General features: G+C 33.4%; 1 protein-coding gene across 6 annotated transcripts; it reads right to left on the minus strand.

The window, feature by feature from the left end:
* Nucleotides 1–464: 464 nt before the first annotated feature.
* On the minus strand, nt 465–23638 carry LOC125054292 (receptor-type tyrosine-protein phosphatase N2). Of its 6 annotated transcripts, none has more exons than XM_047656073.1 (24): nt 23303–23638; nt 21412–21501; nt 18008–18061; nt 17199–17262; nt 16445–16579; nt 16127–16223; nt 15712–15841; nt 15101–15577; nt 14703–14843; nt 14379–14537; nt 13677–13761; nt 13523–13612; nt 13373–13452; nt 12874–12941; nt 12194–12299; nt 11435–11547; nt 10285–10427; nt 9799–9853; nt 8826–9047; nt 7757–7954; nt 6295–6461; nt 3088–3141; nt 2088–2265; nt 465–1657 (listed from the first exon to the last, which is right to left on the minus strand). In XM_047656073.1, exons 2-24 carry the CDS (start codon nt 21494–21496, stop codon nt 1553–1555), a joined length of 3006 nt encoding a protein of 1001 aa, XP_047512029.1. In that variant the 5' UTR covers nt 21497–21501; nt 23303–23638; the 3' UTR covers nt 465–1552. The 6 variants fall into 6 exon arrangements, with proteins under 6 accessions (XP_047512029.1, XP_047512027.1, XP_047512028.1 ...); XM_047656071.1 differs by having other exon boundaries at nt 11432–11547; XM_047656072.1 differs by lacking the exon at nt 23303–23638 and adding an exon at nt 22961–22981 and having other exon boundaries at nt 11432–11547.
* Nucleotides 23639–24497: the final 859 nt, after the last annotated feature.

Genomic DNA, 24497 nt, shown 5'->3' on the forward strand with positions numbered 1-24497 from the left:
AACGCAGGCAGTTTTTTAGCCCATAATTTACTCTTCAAGGGGTAGCAATAATAATTCTAAGGGCTTGACCTAAGGGACATGTTCCTTGTAAGTAGATATGCCTGTACCCCTGTGAAATGCTATGCCTACAATGCTATCCAATCTATTAGATTTATACGTAAATGCACAGTGATTTGACCATTTGGTCAGGTCCTCTTACTCACGAACCGGTAAATGTATAATAATTTGCTGTCAGCAAATATTAGACCGTTTTATGCTCAGTTAAATATTTTATTTCTTTGGCTGCTGAACTTGTTAAGAAGCACGTATTTTGCAAATTGCAACATGCAATTGTACCTAAGTGAATTATTTTGACTTTCGATCTTAGCCACTCAGTCCACAGACGTAGACTAAGCTGAGTAAATTACTTTTTATTTCTGCGTTCTATGGATGTGTAAGGGACAGGATTATAAGGATACTTGCAGTAACATTATCCCTAAAACATTTTAATAAACAAAACAAAGTTATCAATTGATTCACATAAAACTACATATAATTTCATACAGAAATACGATTAAATATATTTTCTCTTACATCTAAACTACATGGGTATGTTATATTTTTTTTACATTTTCTTAAAATATGCAATCAATATTAAACCTTTATAGATATACACAGATCGTTAGACGAATTTATTTTTGCATAGTGTGTAAATATTTTTTCTGATTATTTATATCAGGTATTCAGTTATTTGGATATGATCGTGGAAAGATTTTAAATACTTCGATTTCTATATAATAAATAACGGGTGAACGAAAATCTATATAACAATGCGACGGTTAAGTAGGATTTCAGTTGAAGTAAAAAAATATTTTAAAGCTATGTATTAAGCCACAATTTAGCAGGTAGCACTAAAGATAACAGAGTTTTTTTGGCCAATTCACTTGTATCCGGGTTATGTCAATACATTTAAAAAGTTTCACATTCTTAATTTCTGTAATATCCTTACAGAAATTCAGAATGTGAAACTTTTTAAACGTGTCCAAAAATTCGAAAATATTTGGAAGAAAGTATGTCGTAATGCGGCTTAACACACAAAAATATAGATTATAGCTATTGTAAGAAATAGTTATTGACTAGACCGCATCATAAGAGTTTAGTACCCACTTATCTAATATGTAAAATGGCTAAGTAAATTAATTAATTTAGTCCTTAGGCTTTTGGTCATATGAAAAATAATAACATGGTAGACACCCCAACAATTGACCGTGTAAAAATAGATTTTTCAAAATAAACTTTAGCAGAGTTAACTTGAAAAATAAATATTTGAGATAAAAGCAGATAATCTATAAAATGACTACATTTACGTATATGCGATACTATAAAAAGTATCAATAAAGTAATACACATAATAAAATGTCTGAGAATTTCGCGCTCAAATGTGTTTCGATATTTAAATGACTTTCAGTCTTGCCAACATGAAGAAACGAAAATTAGTGCCTTAATGTTGTCATAGCGAAATTCTCAACATTTTTAAATTTGTTTAAAAAGCGTTAAATCGGTGCGTAATATTTCAGTTGTGTTTTTCCTTTTCAGAGCCGTCTTTGTCTTTTTCTTTGTCCTTTTTCTCTTGTAGTTGTTGTAAATGCGCCGGCAGAGCTTTCAGGATTGCGTGGACCTTTGTAAAATAAATTTTGGTTAACACTTATATATTTTCTGAATATCTGCAATAGTTATTAAGTTATAAATTATATAGGTACATTACATTAGTAAGTATATATCATGGCTTTATCATTATTAAGTAACGTGAAGTTTGAAGTTCAAAGAAGTTTTGTTACTTTTAACATCTTATCAATCTCATTTACTATCTGTATCTCTCTAATTCAACAAACTTGAAAACTTAATCGCGCTACTTCGATACACCTCGTAAACCTCGTTTCAATGAAGCGTTTCCGTTACACACAACTTTTTTTCTAAGAAAAATATTGTTTCAACCTAAAAAAAACTGCTGAATATTTTTTTATTTATTGTAAAATAATTCATTTTGAAAGCCAGAAACAGCTTAAAATTACTGATATAGCAGATTTAGAGGCATGGGACAATGTTACCTCTTCAGCAACGGCCATCAGCACAAACTCGAACTGTTGCTTCGTGGCGACCATGCGCGGGCGCTGATCGCGTATGTGTTCAAGGGTCGCCGCTATGTCAATCTCCTTCGCCCCTTTCGCCATACGGTTTAGGACCATGTCGATTAGGCAGTAGGTACCAGATCGGCCGGCACCATCACTAATAAAACAAAATCATTAAATAATATGGTATTGCATGTTTTTAACCAACTTTAAAAAGGAAACCTATTAAATCTATTTAAACTACAAAGTTGGCAGTTCTTATTATTATAATGACATTATGATAATTAATTTGACATTTGCATGCCTATTTTTTTCTGGCTTATTGTGCGGTTTTTTTTATAATGAATCAATCTGAATGTACCACTTTCTTTGCAAAGAAACGATTTATTTACTCAAGAAACCAGATGTAACATAAGTAGCTATATTATTATAGTCTATTTGTTTATATCATTTTATAGTGTTAGCTTTTAACATTTATTTAATTAAATTCTAAACATTTTTATGAAACATATTCTTAAGATTCTTTCTACGACCGCGCATGTGCCGTAGTTGCTCATTTGACTTGTTTGCGATTTCAAAAATTATTTATTCATATAGGTAACAAAATGTACACTTATGAACGTCAAAAAATAAATAAATATTAAATGCTTCTAATTTTACATTTACTTAATTTACGTCGAACATCTGCTCGAAGTGGGATGGTCATGTCAGAATAGGGAATAGATTATAAAACAAGTTTTGACACATGCGCCCAGGCAACTCCTTTGTTTAAGTTAGAAGTTATACAGTTGATGTAAAGTCAGTGAAGTGAATTATAGTGAATTAAGTCATTATTGGAGTGTTTAATTTCCTACCCTAAGAACTGGATCAACTCGCTTTCTTAATAGTAGTCTATCAACCTACTGTGCCTAAGACATCGATTTATAAGCTTCCATGTTCGATTACAGATAAAGAATTGTTTCGTTTGGAAGTAACAAACCTGCAGTGGACCACAATAGGGCAGGAGCGTCCTCTGTAAGACTTGTTCACTTTCCTGAAATTAAATAAATATAGTTAATTCTATATAATCAATTAACTAAGAACGGTAAGTGCTTTGGTAAAAATGCCAGAAAATAATAAAGAGAAATCATTTCAAAGTCTCATTTCAGCTCCAAATTCCATCACAGCTCATCCTTCTTATGCAATTCGCTTAGGATCTCCGTCATTTAGCTGTGGAATTGGCTGCCCCACTCCATACGATTGGCTACCTCATTAACATCTTTTAAAACTCTTCTACATAAACAAACTTTTTTTCCGCTACTTGGGTTGACCGGAAGAGATCGCTTGGTAATAAGGCCGCCCGTTAAAGCCCTTATAATTTTTATGTATTATGTTATTTGTTTTTGTATAAATGTAACGAAGTGTGGAATAAATAAATAAATAAAAATAATTATATAATTCGGCGTTTCAAGTCCTTTTCGGCGATTCACAAGTAATTTGTATTTACTTGAAAAGGGTCAACCCATTGGATATAGTTTTAGTTACTACATATAATATATGGTATAAAATAAACAGTTGTTTAATAAAGTTTTCCAGAATTTATGCTTGTGTCACGCGATCATCTCAAAAAATAGCAAACTGTTAATATTATCCCAAATTAATGACCGAAAAACACCGTCTTATACGTAATTTCCAGATATAACATAAATTGGGATTGCTTATAATAATAAGTAATTGCAAGAATATAGTACAAAAATGTGTAAGGTAGTACAATCGTAAGTTCGCACATTCTGCCAAACACAATGGCGCGCAAATTTGTCTTTAACGGAATTTTAAATTATTAGTCATATGAATTGGTCAATTCTTATATTATTTGTATCGTACATATCATATCCAGATTGCTTATAGATCGCTTAGCAGGAGGATAAGGTCGCCAGTTGCAATTTTTCTTGTTTTTAAAATAGTTAGCAATGTTTGAATTAGACTGATGGAGGTCACATTCCATAAATAATCTGTAGTCACCTAGCGGTTAAAGAAAACTAAAAACCTAATTTATTATTAAAACAGAATGAGCAGAGGCTCGCGTAGAGACACGCATCGATATTCAGATGCATTTTCAATGTTCATACACGTGTGAACTCGTCGGCAGCGCGCAGTTAACTAGACTTTACTGATAAACTCTAAAGTAGGGATGTGAAAAAATAATCGATTATTAAAAAAATCGATTTTTTTAAGCGATTTTTATATTTAAAATAATCGATTATTAATCGTTTATTTTTATAATTGAAAATCAATCATAGTCGATTTTTTATCTGCCACCTCCCAACATTATGTCTGGTCTTTTATAACCCGGACCTCGAACTATTAGGGATATTCGATATACAACGATGTTTATAATGCGATACATTGAATCCGATTCTTTGAAGATGTATTGATATATAGGTATGTTATTTAAAGCTGGCGGCTTCAACACATTTACACTTTGTGCTTGTGTAGTGTCTGTGAATAAGCGCAAGGCGTGATGTCAAATCTGAAATACAATCACAAATACATCATGAAAAGACTGTCCGTCTCTCTCGCGCTCGGTCAAGCTTATGAGTATAAAAGAGACAGTTATTGTTTTGCTTTTGCTACGGTTTATGTTGATCTTCACTATACATGTTGATCTTTTTTCAAACATTACCAGGGCAATCTCGTGAAATGGTGCACAATGTTTTTAATTATTTTAAGCATCTTAATAAAAACAGTTTAATGAAAAAATGTTATATTTCATTTGACATCAGATGCTGAAAGCTGATTTGATTTTTTTTTTTGATTTGTTGAAAGCTGGGTTCATCACCATACTCCTAAATCAAAGCAACAGTCCAAACAATGGAAAGTATCTGGATCACCTACTCCGAAAACGGCTAAGGTCGTTTTGTCGACCAACAGTCATGGCTAGATGGAGCGTATGTCGAAAAATGAAAAATTATTTACACGAACTACTCTTTCACGTTCTTAGTCTGGCTTAGAACTTTTGGATCCACCCTCGTATGCACCTAATATTTATATGTATTTGACACATTTTTATTTATTTACAACCCACCCAACCTTACTAAAACCAGAGTGGACTAAAATATATAGCTTGGCAAAAAAATCCTATTTTGTGTGTGACATACTGTATGTGAAATTGCATTAGTGTGAGTACTGTGAACCCGCCAGCTTTCGATAACCGACCTATACTCGATGCATTGATGTTTTTTTGTAAAACATCGAAAGGATGATAAAACCAGTTAATTTTACAAAAACTCAAGTTTGAATAGAACACTATAATTAAAAAGTAAAATCAATTTATTCAGCTGCACAAGACTACATACAATTAAAAAGACAACAAAAATACTGCAATGTGCTACTGAAAAGGCATACACTCAGCATTTATCAAATTTCTCTATCAAAACGAGATTTTGAGAAAAGTTACGAGAGAGTTAATTTCGATTTTGATTATTCTTAAACGTTAATTTGTGTTCATAAATTCTATTGTTTATTTTTAATTAAAAAACCATGAAAAATAAAATATTTAGGCTGTTTATTTTAAAATTAATTCAAAAATTAGGAAAAAATCGATTAATTAAAAAAAACTATTATTTTTTTAAGAAAAATCGATTATTTATTAATCGATTTTTCATGCTTAAAAAAATAATCGATTAATAAAAAATCGATTATTTTATGCAGAATGTCACATCCCTACTCTAAAGCCACGTTTCCATTATGCAAGTACTTGCATGCATGTATGACGTCACACTTGCAATTGAGTTGAATTGTAATTACGATTTTGTTTAACTTGCAGATTGCATAAAAATTTTTAGTGGCATACAATCCTAGATCTCCTAGTTAGTAACATGCATGCAAGTACTTGCATAATGGAAACGCGGTTTTAAAGACTAAATGCGTAAAAATAACATCGCCGCGGCGTGTGAGGACGGAAGAACACGCGGATTGCGCGCGGCCCGCGCAAACTAGAGCTCGGCGCGGAAATTATCAGCAGTACTAAGTTAATCCAAAACACGCATTGTTTGTTAAACATTTGCATAAGATAAGATCATTTAGAAACTATACTTTAAGTATACATACCACAAGGTAATATACTTTTATTTAAGTGAACACGCAACCTACAAAACATCTTTAACCAAAATAATTGAGTTAGGTCTAAAAATATTCGAAATGATACCGTCTAAATTCCAGCAAAGCCTTAGTGGAGGATGGTACGCCGTTCTCAGGCCACGACAGGAAGTGGAACTGGGTGACAGTGCGTGTCTCGCTTGTTCGTTGGTTTTTCAAGTAGAAGCTGCGGACCAGGTAATCATCGCACCAGATGTGTTCACTCACTAAGTGGACCTGTTGGCAAAAGTAAAATTATCTTTAATCAAAATTATTAGGTAGGTATTATAGGTATCAATGCATGATGATCCCTATCTTGCTAATAGTTATTAGGGTATTTCTCCACGTATACAAACAGCATGAACCTACTATCCACAACAATTATAGAAGGAACAGCGCTGTGGCTATAGCTGTGGTATCTAAAGTATTTAAGGAAATATATAAATAATAGTTAGCAAAAGTAGTCTGGCAAGGTTGTAGCATTAATATTTGGATGGATGCGCATGCGTTCATAATACTAATATTACTAGACTATTTTTTTTGTAATAGGAGGCCAATGGGCAGGAGGCTCACCTGATGTTAAGTGATACCGCATGGACACTCACATTACCAGAAGGCTCGCAAGTGCGTTGCCGGCCTTTCAAGAATTGGTACGCTTTTTTCTTGAAAGACCCTAAGTCGAATTGGTTCGGAAATACTTTAGTACGGCTATCGTAAAAAGGGAAAACTACATCTATTACGTTGCGTTAGGTATTGGGGCGTTTGAAGGGTAAATTCGCGGAAGAACGGCTCCATTTGAAGAAGAAGTAAGTGCTGTTTCATTAATACAATGGACCGTGTGACAAATCATTAAAAACGATGACAAAATTCCATGAATTTGAGTTCGCATTGCTTCCGCATTCACAAACCATTTAGACAAATCGTACTAAACAAATTGAAAAATTGTGTGACCGCTATAATCGTTGTTTCGCTCTCGAGGGTAACTATATTGAATAATCAAATCAAATTCTATAAAAAAATAAGATTTTGTCTAGCCTACGAACTTTTCTGCCCAGTTATTCATGTATCATAAGTTCGCCCTGCTATTGCTCTAAGGGGTCGTCAACTTATTTATTGTGTTTGTACTGTCGTAGATATAATGATTTTATTTGTATCAATCCACTTAATTAAGTACTTATTTGTTTATATCTGAAGATTTTTTATCGTACAAAGTTACATTTAATTACTTCTTAATAAATAAAATAAAATAGAATTCTCGGACTACTAAAGCGATTTTCATGAAAAAGCACCATTTTGTTATCACTCTCACTTTCCGAGAAATTTGAACAAAATGTGCATGCAAATTCTTTTGGCAGTAGTGAATCACGCCGCGAGTTTGTCTCAAGTCCTTCATCTTCTTTTGAAGTCGGTTATGCTCACGTGTTGATTAGCATTAACCCACTGCAGATAAGTAAGCGGAGAAATTATTTTCGACCGGCTTTTAACCACCTACCACCCCGTTTAGTTATTTAAGTCATTAGTCATAATATTACCTCATAAATGTGGTACAACTCCGAACCCTCTTCAGGCCAGTACCGATGGCACACCTGTTGTCCGTTCTCCGTAAGACGTGTTAGCATCACCATGACAACGCTGCCTTGCTCCCATACCATTTGCCAGAAGTCAGACGATGTGTGGGGCATAGGTCCAGTAGCTGCGATATACGCTGGGTTTCTGGGGTCATGATCGGTCTGAAATATATGACTGTATGATATAACCGGATTCTACTGGTTAGTACATGAATAATACATATAAATAATAAAACGAAGTTATTATTACAGGGGCAGATGTATGATAATGTAGGAAGATCTACACTCTGTCCCCACAACCAGTACCAAGATGATAATCTGAAAAGCGCTAACAAAGTTCTCGACTTTACTGGGGCATTTGAGTCAGTGATTAGATTAGTCCAGGTAGGAAAAAAAGCAGCACCATCCTCCACAATAACATAAATATAAGCTGTTCATTAGAGAGAGTGAAACGCTATTGCTCCATTACCACCAAATAGCTATTTTTAGCGTGAAAGCCTTGGGCTCTATAGAGAAGAAAAATACTGGTTCAAATCGATTTGTTTTTTTGAAGTGTAATAAAATATTTATATTTTATGCAAAATAATTTATTGAAATCTCAAATGACAAATTGTAAATTAAAATGCCACGTGTTTTTATTATCGAAGAAATAAATTTAAACAATTAAATTTATTATTTGTATTAATTTTCGACACTTTTAATATTTTAATGACAATTAAATTCATTAAATAACTAACATAATATCTTCCTTTTTCCCTCCCTCTAAGTCTCGGAAATCTAAAGTTTTTGATTGGTATAAATATGAACAAGAGGTAAGAAATAGTTTGCCAAACAAGTTTCACTTCTGACATGTGTTCTTTGTACGCACGCACTTTTTTTTATAGAACAGGGGGCAAACGGGCAGGAGGCTCACCTAATGTTAAGTGATACCGTGGACATTCAACGCCAGAGGGTACGTTGCTGGTGCGTTTTAAGAATTGGTACGCTCTTTTCTTTCGGACCCTAAATCCTAGAACCTACAGAATTTACTCACAATAGTCGAAGCGTTGATGTAGTCGGATCCGAGATGGTTCGACAGCGGATTCAGAGTCACCCTTGAATGGTCATAAGGCAGGCACAGTGGGTAGCGGTTCTTTCCATTGTTGTCGGGTTTTATGGCGGCCGTTGTGGTGTTTGGCTCTGCTTCGTAGGCGACCAAGGCTTTCCATTCTTGCTCTAGACGATCTTTGTTCCGTAAATGGTCTTCCATGTACGCCTAAAAGAAGTTCAGTATAATTTTAATTATCGTCAGGTTTAAATTCAGGTTCAACAGTCGTTTAAGTGAAAAAAATGCGTTAAAAATCATGCATGCTTTAGAATTCTCCTCTCTTTCGAATTCTTCGGGTTGAACAGTGTTTATCCGGAGCTAGATATTCAGTAGTGGGCTGATCGGTTTTAAAGAAAGCATTGTTGGGTTTATCTCGAACCTAATTCGCTGTTTTGTTGATAATTTCTTTTCTGCTTTACCAAAAATGTCTGGTAATTTTATTGTATGCTTATTTTATCTTGTTTATGTTTTTTTTTTTTTTTTTTTGTACTTCTTATGTTTACTTCAATTGTCATGGATTTTAGATGGTAAAATATGCCGATGATTTAGTACTATAATCAATAATAAAAATTCTGAAAATCACAATTTTTTAAGCATTTAACAGTCCAAAAGATAAACATATCCAAGAGTTACAAGAACATTTAGTATTTTAGTATTCCATATTTATATATATGTATAGTTGTATTCTTAGTCTGTATTTAAAAGACCTAAAACAGATTAAACTATAATCTGTTACTGTATATAGTTACCTGTTATATACAGTATTATATCAAAAACAAGTATAACAGTCTTTTACAGTTATCAAATTTCTTTATAAGAAAGATAGATTCTAGGAATAATTGTTATGATTTATTAGTTATGAATATACTACACGAGCCATCTAAGCACATACATATAAAATATATAAAAGAAGACATACCAAAACCATATGTCCAGTCGATATATCCATGTTAGTCAAGGCGGGCTCTTCGCTCCTGTAATACATATTGTTTATGATGTTTTTTCAACACATATATTCAATATATACAATATTCTTAATCTACATAGTAATAATTAAAAATTGCTAAATAGTTTTTTTTACATTAAATGGAGCAAAATATTTACGGAATGGTACCCTAGAGACGTAAAACGAAGAAGAGGCCGACAACGCAAAAGAGGACGAACTCAAACTAACAGCAGGCTACAGAACAGTGACAAGGGTAAGAGGAGGCCTTTGCCAAGTCCGATATACTGTAGTAAAATTAAAGATCACAGACCACTGAGTTTCGGAATATAATGGCTATATTATTATTATTATTATAAATAGAAAGTTAAAACAAATTTAAAATGTCTTTGTGGCCATACTGTGTGTGTTGTTTACATTACGTTTTATTAGTAATAAAAATAACACCATACGAAATCTTACCAGGAAGAGGTACTGGATCGAGTAGAAGGCGAGTTCCCCTCCGGCTCTCGCGATAACGAGGTAATTCGTTGCGGGGCCTCCGTCGGATGAGCGGCCGTATTTTGACCGGTCATCTTTCCAGACATACGTGCACGACACAGCTCCTGAATACGATAAAATTTAAATCACCGTTAACAAAAGACGTTGCGTTTACTGATTGTCTCCGAACATCTTTATATGTTCGCAGAGTGAGTGCGCAGTATCGATATAAAAAAATATTTTTTTAAACATTTCACCGGTATGATTATTAGATAAATTCTATACCAATCGAAAGTATAAAGCCCATAGAATATGCAAATGTTAGGTTGTTTTTAATCAATTAATTATTTATGTGTATATTTTTTATGTGACACTAAAGTATATATACATCTTTAGTATAAATGAAGGTTATAGTGATAGATATATAATACTACCCTGATTAAAAATATTGATTGAAAAAAGTAAAAAAAATTTACTACATGCAAATTATAAAAAATTTTTTTTTTTTTTAATATTAATTAAACATACTCTGGACTGAAATTTGCTAGGCAACCCATATTTATTGACATATTAAATTAAATATAAAATAAGTTTCATTAAATAAGCATCTCGGTGAAGGTCGTTGTATAGCGGGATCTTATACTATCTTTAAAACAAAAATATTTTTAGTATATATGCCACATAAGTATAATTATATTTCACTGAAAGCTGATTCAAATTAGATAATTTTTGCTAGATTTTATACCTTACCATATATCTATTTTTTTATTTTTTTTTATTTTAAACAAATAAAATTAAAAAGCAGGTTACATAAATTATAACGGAAACGGGCGGCCTTATCGCTAACAAGCGATTTCTTCCAGGCAACCCTAATGTGGAACAATAAAAAAGAAACACCAGACACAGAGGGTAAAGTACAAGAAGTGCATACATAATTAACAAAAAAAACTCAAAATAACACGTAACTATAACTAAAGTAAAATCTAAAGAAAAATTCAAAATAATAATAAATAAAAATATGTATAAGCAAAAGATTTAAATAAAATAATATATAAGTGATAACATAACATTATTTTTATTTGACAAATATGAATCACAGTCATAGAAATCAATCGGTGGTGATAACCACTACCTGATAATCCCGAGTCGCTTCTGCATCGATCTCAGCCGCAGAGGATAGTCCCTGCATCTTCCTCTTGGAACTCATGTCACGCTTTAGAAGAACTGCAAATACTACCATACCAGCTATAAAAAATAAAACTTGTTTTAATTAAAACCCACGGTGATTCATTTAATAATTATAATAATTTATTTATTGCAAGAATATGGTACAAAATGTTAAGGTGATACAGTCGTAAATCATTCGCATAATCTGCCACACACAATGGCGCGCAAAATTGTCTTAAGGAATTTTACATTTTTATGATATCAGCCTGGACTATCGAATCAAGGAGAGTTCAAAAGCTGGTATTGCAATTCATCTTCCTCGAGTTACTAGCTTTAAACAATTTGTGCTGGAATAAATCTACGGTTTAAGATATGCTATTCTTAGGAACATTACAACATACATGAGAAAATATACAATATGTTACGCTTATTAATTATTGAATATTACAATAGTTAAAAAAGTACAACAGGCAAGAAACTGAAGACTTATCAGAAAAAAAGATTTTTTTTACACAACACAACAAAATATAAACAATAAATAGAAGTAATTTAACAAATAACATACACATATCTATGTATTCACAAAAGATTATATAGTCATAGATATATTATAAAGGTAATCCAGCCTCTCTCTATTTGTAATTAATCGAGTGAACCGAAAGATTGAATGAGACAGGCTTTTTAAATAAATTTGCTTTAAGAAACTAATTCTAAAATATCTTACCTATTAATACAGCAAGACTTCCCACCAACGCCAGGAGTACTGGCAACTCCAATCCAAAGTATTGAGGTTCTCGTGTCATATCCTGGCGCATTACGTGATATTGAGTCTGAAATACGATATATGTTATTGTCTTTTATCATTTGAATATATAAGCATTACAAACCAATTCAAGACAAAACAAGGCAATGCCCGTTGCGGTCCAAGGACGGCGCTTAGCACTTTTATCTTTCCCGTAAATAAATGTTAATTATTTAATTACTGGCGTCGTATAGAACTTATTTAATGGTCTATAATTTATATTTGTATGTTTCTTTCTTCGATTTGGTTCACTCTTGGCCGTGGGGTTCACGTGCACTGGCGCTAATTAACGATTTAATTATAGTTGGCGCCTGATAGAGCCGGTGACCCCAGAGCTGGTTCTTTCCTCGCTCAACGAATAATACGCAACACAGCGAGGAAATGCTGCCAGCGTTAAAGATACACCGCAGGGACCAAACTTTTTAATTTTTTTAAATTTTCTATTTATTAATTTTTAATTATTATTATTACTATGTAGGTAAAGTAAATTGTAAATACTTTATATTAGATTAAATTAAAACGATATTCGTTTGCATGGTTAGTGAATAAATTTACAAGTAGGTACTTAGTAAATCGAATTAATATTTATTTGAACTACTCACTCTATCCCCAATACCACTAGCAACTATTTGTGCACCTGTTTCCTTCCTCACTTTTTCTTTTATAGAACCTGTAATACAATAATAAGATAAAAATGACTGCTGATATTTATTAGAACAGTTCAGAAGTTATTGTTGACACATATTGACTTCATATAACCTGAAGGAAGCGTTCAATTTGATACAAATTTTTCTCGTTCAAAAAATCAGCCACAAAAGATCTCCAAGTATTTAAATAAACACATTTATACGCATTTCATTCGACGTTTTGAGTGCTTTTCAGCAATGGTGGTAAATGTCCGGGCCTTTGTAATTTCTAGTTGGAAACATTATCGAAATTATTCATTACGTATCTATTAATATAAGCTTTGTACATAGTAGGTCAATAGATGAGACTGCTTGTTATGATATGATACCAAATATTATTCTGATTTTAAAAATTAGTAGAAAATCTTTTGGCAATCATAAATAATTATGATTTATTTTTTAGTGTTTGTCTTACCTATCTGTCTTGCAACTTCTTCGGCATCCCATCCTCTGTTATTCTTCTCCACTTTGAATGTCACTTCAGTTGGATCAACACTAAAAATAAAAACAGGCTTAAATCATTGTCACCCATTAATATTAATTAATTTAAAAGCAGGAAAGTTACCGTGGATTAGTAAAAGTATCTTTGTCTAAGCCGAGCATTTCTTCAAGTCTTGCAATGAAAGAGATGCCTTTTTCCCAGTTTGTAAGGAATCTGAGGCAGAAAGCGAAAGATTTTTATTAGTATGAAAAAGCGAATAATATAATTATTGACATACCTATTTTGAAATTTGACGAAGGCGTACGACGGATCATATTGGTATTCATTGTTGTTTTCAGCCTTACCGCTGTGTGCCTCGTTTTCTGGAAGAAAAATTTATGTCTTACTAGGCCCATATCAATGAGATTAGATATATTCAATACTTCAATTCAAACAATACATTTCATTGTAAAGCAGAACACGTCTCTTTCTGTCAAATTATGATGACACTGTGATGAATAGAGACTATCATTGCTTTAATTGAAGGGATAGTTTTGTGGAATTTCTTTTAACACGTGTGTTTAAAATAAGTACAGATTTAACGAAGTACAAGACGTGATCTTTTTAACCTCTCGTCATCATTATCATTAAATCTGTATATTGTTTAAATTTGTATCTAACACGCTTAACATCGATAACAACACACATCGAACACAACGGAATAAAAAGCAAAAATAATATAAAAACAAAATATGTACACAAATCGGGTGTTCACCAGGGTACAACGTTGATGGCAAATTTCTTTATTGTAGTTGAGTCGTGCCGACGCCGTGGCTACCTAAATAAAATAACGGGTGATTCATGCGAATTATGTGAATTGGAAGCATGTGCTAAGGGTACAGTTAGTGCTATAAGACTGCGGTGCTCCATTCGTACAATATTTAACTGACGCAAACTTCGAAGCCCCACACACCGACGCTACAGGCCACGTGACACTAACCTGTCACTTTACCCGTATTGTTGTATAAAATCTTTAAGGCTTTCGCGTCCAGCCTCGGCCCGGGCTTTTTAACATCGTCCCTTTCCCTACGCTTAAATCCCAATTCTCTATCAAGTAAGTCTTGGAAGTCTTCAGATAGATAAAATTTGGAATTTTCACCTGAAACAGTGACGTAACCTATATGGCCTTTCGATGGTTTGTTTACGAAATCAAAGAACTAAAAACATGGATAAAAAGAATAACTGAAAAATAAGTGTAAATTTTGGAATCCGCTCGGCAACACAAATAGGAGACTTTCCACGTGGAAATAACAAAAATTCCAACCTTGCAATTCATCGGGGCCAAGGGGTCCTCCTTCAGCTGCGATGGCATCTTGTGGCTTCAATTTCGATCCAATAATCTCACGCCAATAATTCATTAAATATGCCATGTTATTCTTGTCATATTTTGATTGAGTTTTTCCTCCTAAAACATTACATTTTAAATATACAACTGGTTCGCAACTTAGTTTCTATATAATTTTTTTTTACAAAATAAAAAAGAAAATGAATCTACTTGCACCACGGCAAGGTTTTCCACAGAAGAACATCTTTCACGTAGATATAGTTCAAAACTAAAATATATGTAGCTTTTTTTTATCTGTTGTAAATTAAAAAAAAATTAGATATGAATACAGATCTATGTAATAACATAGGTGCATTTATCAATTAATGGGTAATTACCGTTAGAATTATAGGAATCTCCACTCCCAGCATCAAGTAATTCATCTTCCGTACCATCTTCGAAATAAATCCTCGACTCGGGCATATCTTCCGGATTTTCATACTCAAAGGGGAACTGTTTTGCGGCAAAACTCTGTCTATACTTTTCTAAAGCGTTTGAATGTACTTCGGCATCCAAAAATCGATTGCCAGTCAAATATTCAGCAGTGTATGGTGGAGGTTTAGTTTTGTACTTCCTAAAATGAGCGCCAAGGCGTTGCTCGTCGGTAAATTCATTTGTTTCAGTATTAGGTTGAAGTTTAGGTTTTAGTGATTTCTTTTCTTTTTCTATAAGATCATTGCCATCAGGATTTTCCAATGTCTCGGTCCGAAGCCTTTCACGAAACCCTTGGAACGGTACTACCGGTGAGTCTTCAATTCCGTTCATTAAAATCAGGTCACGTACTTTATCGCTAGGTACTCTTAAATCCAGGTTATCTAACAAGAAAATATGATCGATTAGTTAGCCTAGAGAAAAAGATTCATCCACGAGAACATTTGCCGATAAACTCTTTAATTATAAAACCATTGAAACTAAAAAGACGGTTGAACGTTTAGTAGTCAAGACATACCTTCCGGTAAATACGGTATGGGCTCGTTATCTGGCGTCAGAGGAGGATTAAATACTTCATTTGCATAGTCCGAATCTCCTAATGGAGAGTTAGGCGTAAATCTAATGTAAGCTGTCTCGTCCGGTTCAACCTACGAACATGTATATAGCTAGAATATCGATTAAATATCTGAATTGAATAATATCTTATAATCACCAAATGGCTCTGTATACATTTGTGTTTTTTCTTCCGGGAATTTTAATGATTAGTCCAGTTTTCCCCAGTTTTAACAATAATTGTTTCATCTAATTTAAGACAGAACAATGTTCTGTCCATGCAAAGCAGTTCTTCATTAAAGTCTTCTACTACACTATGTATATCGACTGCCGTATGTATTAAGGCAAAATACGAAAGGCTACATTAAAAAAAAACTTACAACTTCGCTCATCTCATCGCCATCACTAATAGGCGCAGAATTTAATTTGGGGTCAGCAAATTGATCACACAATTTTGCATTTACATTCGCTGGATCACTGTAAACAAATTTGTATTTTAAGTTCGTTAAGTAGAATCATAAAATATAAGTTATCAAAGCTTTTATAAATTTGTAATAGTTTGATTTTGACAAATTAGAAAATAGGATCGTGGCCTTAGTGTAAAAAATAAATTTAACGCTATGAGCTATAGCTCAGATAGCTAGATATAGACAAGTGTGTGATTGTGTGAGCAAACTGTGAACTATGGTGTCACTTACAGTTGTTGGCGTAGTGCGTAGAGCATGCTTTGTAAGATACATTGGGTATAGGCATGCTCCCAGCGATATCCCTGCGTTGCAAGGCGTTGCAGTTCTTCCTCGAACCACTGCAGTTGACCGGACCTCATATCATACCTAGGGGAAAAACGACACAAACCAGATTCAATTTAAATACAGTCAAGACTTTTTCGTGGCCTGATCATTAAATCACCCACGACACACGAAATTATATCCTCAAATTGGATGAGTTTAAATGTCTACGATACTTGAGTTCACGTTTAACGGTATAGTTAAAGAATTTAGTACGAGTATAACAAATATTGATATTAGTTTTACTGAATTCATTTTTCAAATGATAGATTACTTAAATGACTCGGGCCACGGTCACAAAGTCAAAATTTATTTATTTATATAGATAACACAATATACACTTATGAACGTCAAAAATTAAATATGCATTAAATGCTTCAAATTTTACATTTACTCCCAGTTCTCAAATCAAAGGATCGGAAGAGAAGAACTGGCAATAAACCAGCTGCTCCTTTTTATCGCCAAGTTTTTTGTTTTACACAACGTTTGTAAGGAGCTGCAACCATTACACCATGTTCCACATGACATCTTACAGACATACTTAGACATTTTTAAACAGGAGCATTGTGTCGAACTATATGTTTTAATTAAAAATACAGTTAGAATAACACATATTTAAATTTGGTAGATTTTTTATATTATAAAGTCTGATAAAAAAACTTACTGGTAAAGAGAACCCTCTTCCACGTCGCTTTCATAGATAGGTATGCATTTTCCGAAAGCGAAATCTGCACAAATAATTATTATTTTCACAAACAATATAAAATTATTTTTTTCAATTCAAAATCAATGAAACTTCTATGCTCATAATTAAGTTTCGGAAATAAATGCTATTATTATTACTACTAAATATAAATACTCTGTAACAATTATTAAAAGGCCGGCAACGCATTCGCCTCCGGCGTTGAGATTGTACATGGGCAGCGGTATCACTTAACATCAAGTATCTCTCCTTCCCGTTTGCCCCTGTTCTATAAAGTCGAAATTTCCTTGACGCAACAAGAAGAAATATCAATAGTGTTATTTATATTTCAGGCCAGTCATTAGTATAAGCCGAAGGGAAATTTCAAATTTCAGCGCTATTAATCTGTATTTTTTGTATCCTATTTCAATATAGGTACATAATTTAATATCCGATGTGTCTAACTTGGTCGCGTGGTAACTCAATACTGTGTAACACTACCGTCATACAGTTTCTAACTACGGAGGGTAGGTGTCAATTGTCAAAGTTCTGCGTCACACCAACTACCCGATAAACACATTCAGAATGTTACAAAATTGTTTAGTGCTAGTATTAATTTGTGCAATTACAACATTGTGAAATATTTATTTTGTTTGATTGCAAACATCCATCCATCCAACATCCATTGCCGAAAAAAAAGAAACAATTGAAAAGACACATTGAATGTGTATGAGATAATTTTAAAATTATTAACTTAATGGTAAATTAGGTTAAAAATAACGTTTTCTTACCATCGAAACACCATTCCACGCCTTCCACGCACAATGTTGAACTGAATAAACAGCCTGTTGATAAATGGAGGAATTTTTAGTTCTATTTTAAATACCTTTGATGAGTTAAAAACATAAAATAAATAAATCAGTGGCGCTACAACCTTTTTTAGTCTGGTCCTCACATTTCTGTATCTGTTTCATGATCATTTGTTAATCTAATAGGCAAGTAGGTGATCAGCCTCCTGTGCTTCACAAACGCCTTCGACTTTTTGAGTCTAAGGCAAGCCGGTTTCCTCACGATGTACGGTTCGACCGAATGTTAAATTCGCATATAGAGCCCTTTGGTGCACAGCCGGAGATGGAACCTACGACCACTGTCATGAGAGACGAACGCTGACGCCATTTGCTAGCTTAGTTAACCACTGATTATTATATGAATTGCACTTTAAGTTAAACGCACTTCAGAATTATTCTACTAATTCTTCAGAACTATTTTTTACTGTTTTGTTTATTCTTTTTATAATTCTTTAGAATTATTTTTTACTCTTTTATTTAATTAGGTTTACCTGGAAGCAGTGGCGTAACAATAGGGTGGCAGGGCTGGCAAAACGCTACGGGCCTCCGACCCAAGAGGGCCCCTTACCAAGAGATATGTTCTATGGATGAATGTGAAGTCTCCAATACGCATTGGGCTAACGTGGGGACTACAGACCATTCTGTCTCGCCCAAGAGAGGAGGCCTATGGCCATTAGTGGGATATATACAAAGTGTAATTGAGTACGCTGAAAATCTCGAAGTTTATTAAAAATAAACTGAGTAGGGACGATTTTAACTGATAGGGCCCCATCAAAGAATTGCCACGGGCCCCAGATGGTATAGTTATGCCACTGCGTGGAAGAGACCGCTCAGTAGGAATAACACCACCCGTTGCACCATATAACTTTTCTAAAATCTTGTAAGTCAATTTGTATCAGTTCACAACGGTATCATCCCGTTATAAATTTATTGATATTAATTAAAAACACTAATACGTAGTGTTTATATTTATTTCAACCATTTTAATTCTTGTATTTGTTTCAATATTTAAACCTCTACGATCAACCCCTATTTTTTATTTGTTAATTAAAAACTTATGACTTGAACTTGAGAAAAATTCACAGATAAACAAAATGTTCCATGTTGGTATTTATTAAAAAGGTAGGAGAAACGAAGTTCGCAGGGGCAGCTAGTAGTTTGTTATAAAGTAATTACTTTTAATGAACAACTTCAGTTTTATGGATAAAATAATATTCATAATATGACTTTAATATGAGATGTTAGGGATGTAGTTACTAAGATAACAAATTACTAACAATATCCGGGTTTCAATAGCTTAAAATTATAGACATTTTGACGTTCGTGCCCTTATGATTTATAATTGCGACATAAAGACGTTTGACACTGAATTCTCTGTTTTAAATACTGGCAAGTTATTTTACCATAAAATACTATTGGCTTAATTCTTGTCCTTTTCTGTATAAATTTAACGGTCATTTATTTTTCTTACTAGGCGAGTAGGGACCAACCTATCGGATAAAGAAGGCCGGATTTATTATTATGTGTTTTTCACCGTACTACGTTCGACAAGGGACTTTTTTTTTGCGTATAGGTTCTTAAAGCATAAAGACAAACCACTACATGAATACTCTTAGTACTCTATTGAATACTTAAGATTATAACGTAAAGTGCCCAAGTTAAACATTATTCCTATTATTTATTAAGCTTATTGTTTTCGTCATGGACCAAAGGGAAGAAGGAGAAGATGGATGATCCCCAAAAAAAGATGGAAAGGAGTAATAGAGGCGGTAGCAGGAAGCGAATAGACAAAGAAAGCCATAGACAAAGCTGGAGGAGGAAAAATCTTTACCCGTGAAGGGGTTCCGATCGACGGTACTAAAGGTAGTGACGATATATAGAATAAAAAGATAAAAATAAAATGTAAATATCCTAAGCTGTATACTTATATTATTATTGTCATGATTCGAAATTAAATGGGCTTCTTTATTGATTGTTTTCTAAACCAATCTCCGAGTAAAAGAGTGCATCATAAAAGTCAATCAACTTTATTTTTCATTTATTTCTTTTATAGTTCTATTTAGGCATGAGTCTAGTAGCCTCAAGACTGAGGTAGTGTGTTTGAACAGTATTCGAAAATGAACTGAAACTGAATGAAAACCAATATAAAAATCCTACGAAAAAAGCTTTTAACAAACAAGACTATTGATTTCGTTGTTCATTTGTTTAGTTTTGTACATACATATCTTATTCCCGGCGATCCCACACGAACTTATTATATATACATTCATAAGTTCAGTTAGAACACTTATCTAGCTCTCAGATTTCTGTATTTAATTAATTGATGACTTGTCCTTCGGAGACTGACCAAGACTGTACACGATAGTGGCAACAAAAGGAAAATCTTCTGGAGCCTAGTGGAACACACTACATAAAGATTGAGAATTATAAAAAAGGGTGCGTGTACTTATGTTCGCGCGTAAGAAGTTATACTTCTTTGGCATTTTTAAAAATAGTTTTAGATTGCAAATAATTCATTACAATTAAATAATCAAAGGCTGGAAAAGGAGTCATTATAGTCAATAAAGTTCAGTTTACATTTGAGAAATTAAATAAATAAATATTTATTATTATTCTCTTACATTAAGTGTAACATAAATTCTATTATTATTCGAATGTTGTTTTTAAATTATGTCCAATGCCGTAGCATCTTCCGTGGGCAACTTCATTCTGTTAATTTTGTGTTACGGTGCGCGCGCATCGTAAAATTTCACTCTCATCAATTTTTCATAACGCGCCTAAAGTAGTATAACTTCAATAATAATACTGTTTTTATAGAATAACTAAAAAAAATTTGACACTATTTTCTTGTGTATGTTTTGACTTTTACCCTAAGTAATAAGTAAGCAATAATTTCTTTATTTATTAATAACTATACAACTACCTTAAAGCAATGTTGGGCGAGTGGCTTCAGCGTGCGACTCTCATCCCTGAGGTCGTAGGTTCGAGCCCCAGATGTGCACCAATGGACTTACTGTCTATGTGCGCACATTCACTCGAACGGAGAAGGAAAACATTGTGAACACGGATACCGTCTTGCCTTTGACTCAAAAAGTCGACGGCGTGTGTCAGGCACAGGAGGATACTTGCCTATTAGATTGATCATGATACAGATACAGAAATCTGAGGCCCTGACTTAAAATGGTTGTAGCGCCACTGATTATTTTATTAACCTAACAATAATGAAATCAAAATCATAAATATCAGGATATACACTTATGAACGTCAATAAAAAATAACTAAATTTACGTTTACTGCCAGTTGTCTAATAAAAAAAAAATATAAAAAAAATGAGCTTCAAATCTTACCTATGTTCCCATCAGCAATAGAGGGCGCCAGCACGCTCAAAAGCGCCAGCGCCCGGACACTAAGCCGAAGATTCATTAGGACCATTACATCTGCAACAAACACGATAACTTTGGAAATCTTTATAAAAAACAGGGCCGGATTTAGGGGAGGGCAACTGGGGCTACAGCCCCGGGGCCTCCACAATAGAGACTACGGGAAAAACGTTTTAAATTCTGAACAGTAAAGACTGGTACACAAATTTTCTTTTGATATTTTTAACAAACATTGTTTTAAATATTAACAGCAATAATTGATCTGTTTAAATTCTAACAAAAATCTACTTGGTTTCACAATAAATTATTGATTTAAAATTGACTGAAAAAAATTGTTCATTTTATTTGGAAAATAATTTAGGGGCAGAGGGCCACTTCTTTGTTGCTCCGAGGCCTCCAAACCTCTAGCCTCTATTCAGCCCTGTAAAAAACATTGTCAAAGTTACGTTGTTACTGTGAAATATTAAATATATATATACATGTAATGAAACGTTTAAATAAGACAAAAGTTAGTTTTTAAAAATACTGACGAGTTAAAATGTTATGTTAAATGTTTTGACATAGAAGACATAGTACATGGTGGAAGGAGGTAGCTATATAATATATATATATATACTTAATAAAACATATCTTAACATTAATAATAGGAGATACATTCTTCTATCGCAAAGTGATTGCTAATAAATTAATCCAAAAAAACACCGTTAAGCTTTTCAGTTCTAGTTATTAAAAGTATGAATGAGTAAATAAAATCAATAACGTCGACCAATTATTTGATCTAGATCGGTTTAATTAGCTCTAAGGTTCGTTTTACAACGTGATATCTATTGTCAAGGCTTAAAAAAAGCTCGTGAGTAATATCCAGTATTGCATGTTCATTTAAAATTCAATCACAAAGTAATATTCAGTGCATATTGATATGTATTGTGAATTTATGACCTTAATCTCGATGGCCGAGACGATTCAGAACTGCTGCATTTTATATCTCAAATGCTTGACACAATTCCCTACATCATCATGAATCTGTCTCAATAAGCCAATTTTAAAAGACGCAAAAACGAGCTACTTATGGTGATCCAATTAATTGTGCTTTTAATAAGAAACATATACACGCGCAACTGTACAAAGTCCAAAATGCTTAAAGTGTGCCTACTGATTTAATAAAATCATTTTATCAAAGATCTCTGATTTCTGATGATGGCTAAGCGCTTAGAGTAATCCGCGAATAGTAAACGACGAATGGAGATCTGGCCCTTCATTTGAAGTCAGTTAAAACATTTTGTTTGTGAATGCAAACACAATCTTTAAAAGCGTAAGATTATTTCATTATTACTTGAATTTTTCACAATACAATACACAAACGTTTAAGATCTCTATACAAACACTAAATTTTTCCGAAAATGTAGTCGTTTATAAAAGTAATTTTATATGTAAACACTTAACACTCTGTAACGCTAAAATAGGAACGCTAATATAACTTATATTACACATAACTTAATATTGATAAAGCTCGTACCTCACTTAATTAACCCAAAAGCAATAGATCCAACCCCAACTTCTGATAGATATACCTATCGACTATAGTTAATAATGACGTATGTTCGGGCACCTACGCAATTGAATATGCCTGACGTTAAGTTAAGACTAAAAATAGTATTAAAATCGTACATTTCTATAGCCTGATCCACCTACGCAGCTTCCAAGCAAAATGTCAAAGGGTTTCCGATTCTAAAAATAGCAACAGCTACCGATCTAGGTTCTGAGGGGTAACAACATCAAAAACAAAACCAATATTAAAACGCGTGTGAAATGTTAAACCAATGGAGGAATTGAGAACTAAGAATGTTTGCACACATACCGTTCACAGGCCCCAATAATAAGAACAGTGATCCAGAAACACGATACCGTCGGGTGGTCCGACGCGAGATGCCAAAGCAGCTGTACTGGCTAGTAGCTGTCGGGCCTGCGCACTCCGCTCTATCGATCACCACCTCATTCAGAATTCCAACAAATTCATTTAGATGTTATTCTTCAATCATCATTAGATAAGGTATTATTGGTCCTCCACTTGACGAAATGCGATAAAACAATCACCGTTTATGTTGTTCGACACAGAAAGACACTTGGTGAGGTGCAATTTTTCTATATTCGTGAGGCGTGCGTATTGTGGAGCGTTCGCATATTAATGACGTTGTTGCGATAAGGGGAGACGAGTAGATAGGAGCTTTGTACCTCCGCCCACATATACATTACAGTTCTAATGAGATAATTAAAATTGTAATCGATAAAATTTTGTCTACTGAAATTGTACATCGTATGTAGTTGACTCCAAACATTATTTTCCTTTATATTTATATAAAATTCTCGTGTCACAGTTTTCGTTGCCATACTCCTCCGAAACGGCTTGACCGATTTTGATGAAATTTTTTGTGCTTATCCGTTATCTATGAGAATCGGCCAACATCTATTTTTCATCCCCCTAAATGTTAGGGGTAGTCCACCCCTAAATTTTATTTTTTATTTTTTAGACAAAATTTTTTATTTTTATTTTTTTATGATACAGCATTAAAAAATACATACAACCCCTAATTTTCACCCCTCTACCAAATTTCAACCCTTATTTTATTATAAATGATATAGATGGCAAAACGACGTTTGCCAGGTCAGCTAGTTAATAATAAAAAGCTTAATATAAGGATTAAAAGCTTACGTCTTAATCTGATTATTACAAGCTCCGATTTAAATCGGCCATTTTATTCAATTTACCGTGGCTTAAAAAGTTAAATTCTCTTCCGATTTACTAGAATAGCAGTTACGGCATACGTCGGTTTTTTAACTTTCTTTCATTGAAATTAAAGTATACGTTCGTTAACCAAATAAAATATAGACATATATGTATCATGTATATAAGGGGAATGGTTTCTTCTTAAGGAAAGATAGGTGTTACCGCTAACTAAGGGAATTGTTATTTTAATCATGGAATGAAGTTTCGATTATTCATACACATTTTCATAATTTTATTCACGTAGATAGTCCAGACGGAGTTCCTGCCA

Source organism: Pieris napi, chromosome 12, assembly GCF_905475465.1.
Source record: "Pieris napi chromosome 12, ilPieNapi1.2, whole genome shotgun sequence".
Lineage (NCBI taxonomy): Eukaryota > Metazoa > Arthropoda > Insecta > Lepidoptera > Pieridae > Pieris > Pieris napi.

Excerpts from the sequence above, each read along its gene's own strand:
- LOC125054292 (XM_047656071.1), bottom strand. The coding sequence starts at position 21,496 with ATGGTCCTAATGAATCTTCGGCTTAGTGTCCGGGCGCTGGCGCTTTTG. Across the intron at positions 14,844-15,100 it reads AGATTCCTATAATTCTAACG|GAGGAAAAACTCAATCAAAA; the intron begins GTAATTACCCAT and ends GTAATGTTTTAG. Across the intron at positions 14,538-14,702 it reads TGGCCCCGATGAATTGCAAG|GTGAAAATTCCAAATTTTAT; the intron begins GTTGGAATTTTT and ends TCACTGTTTCAG.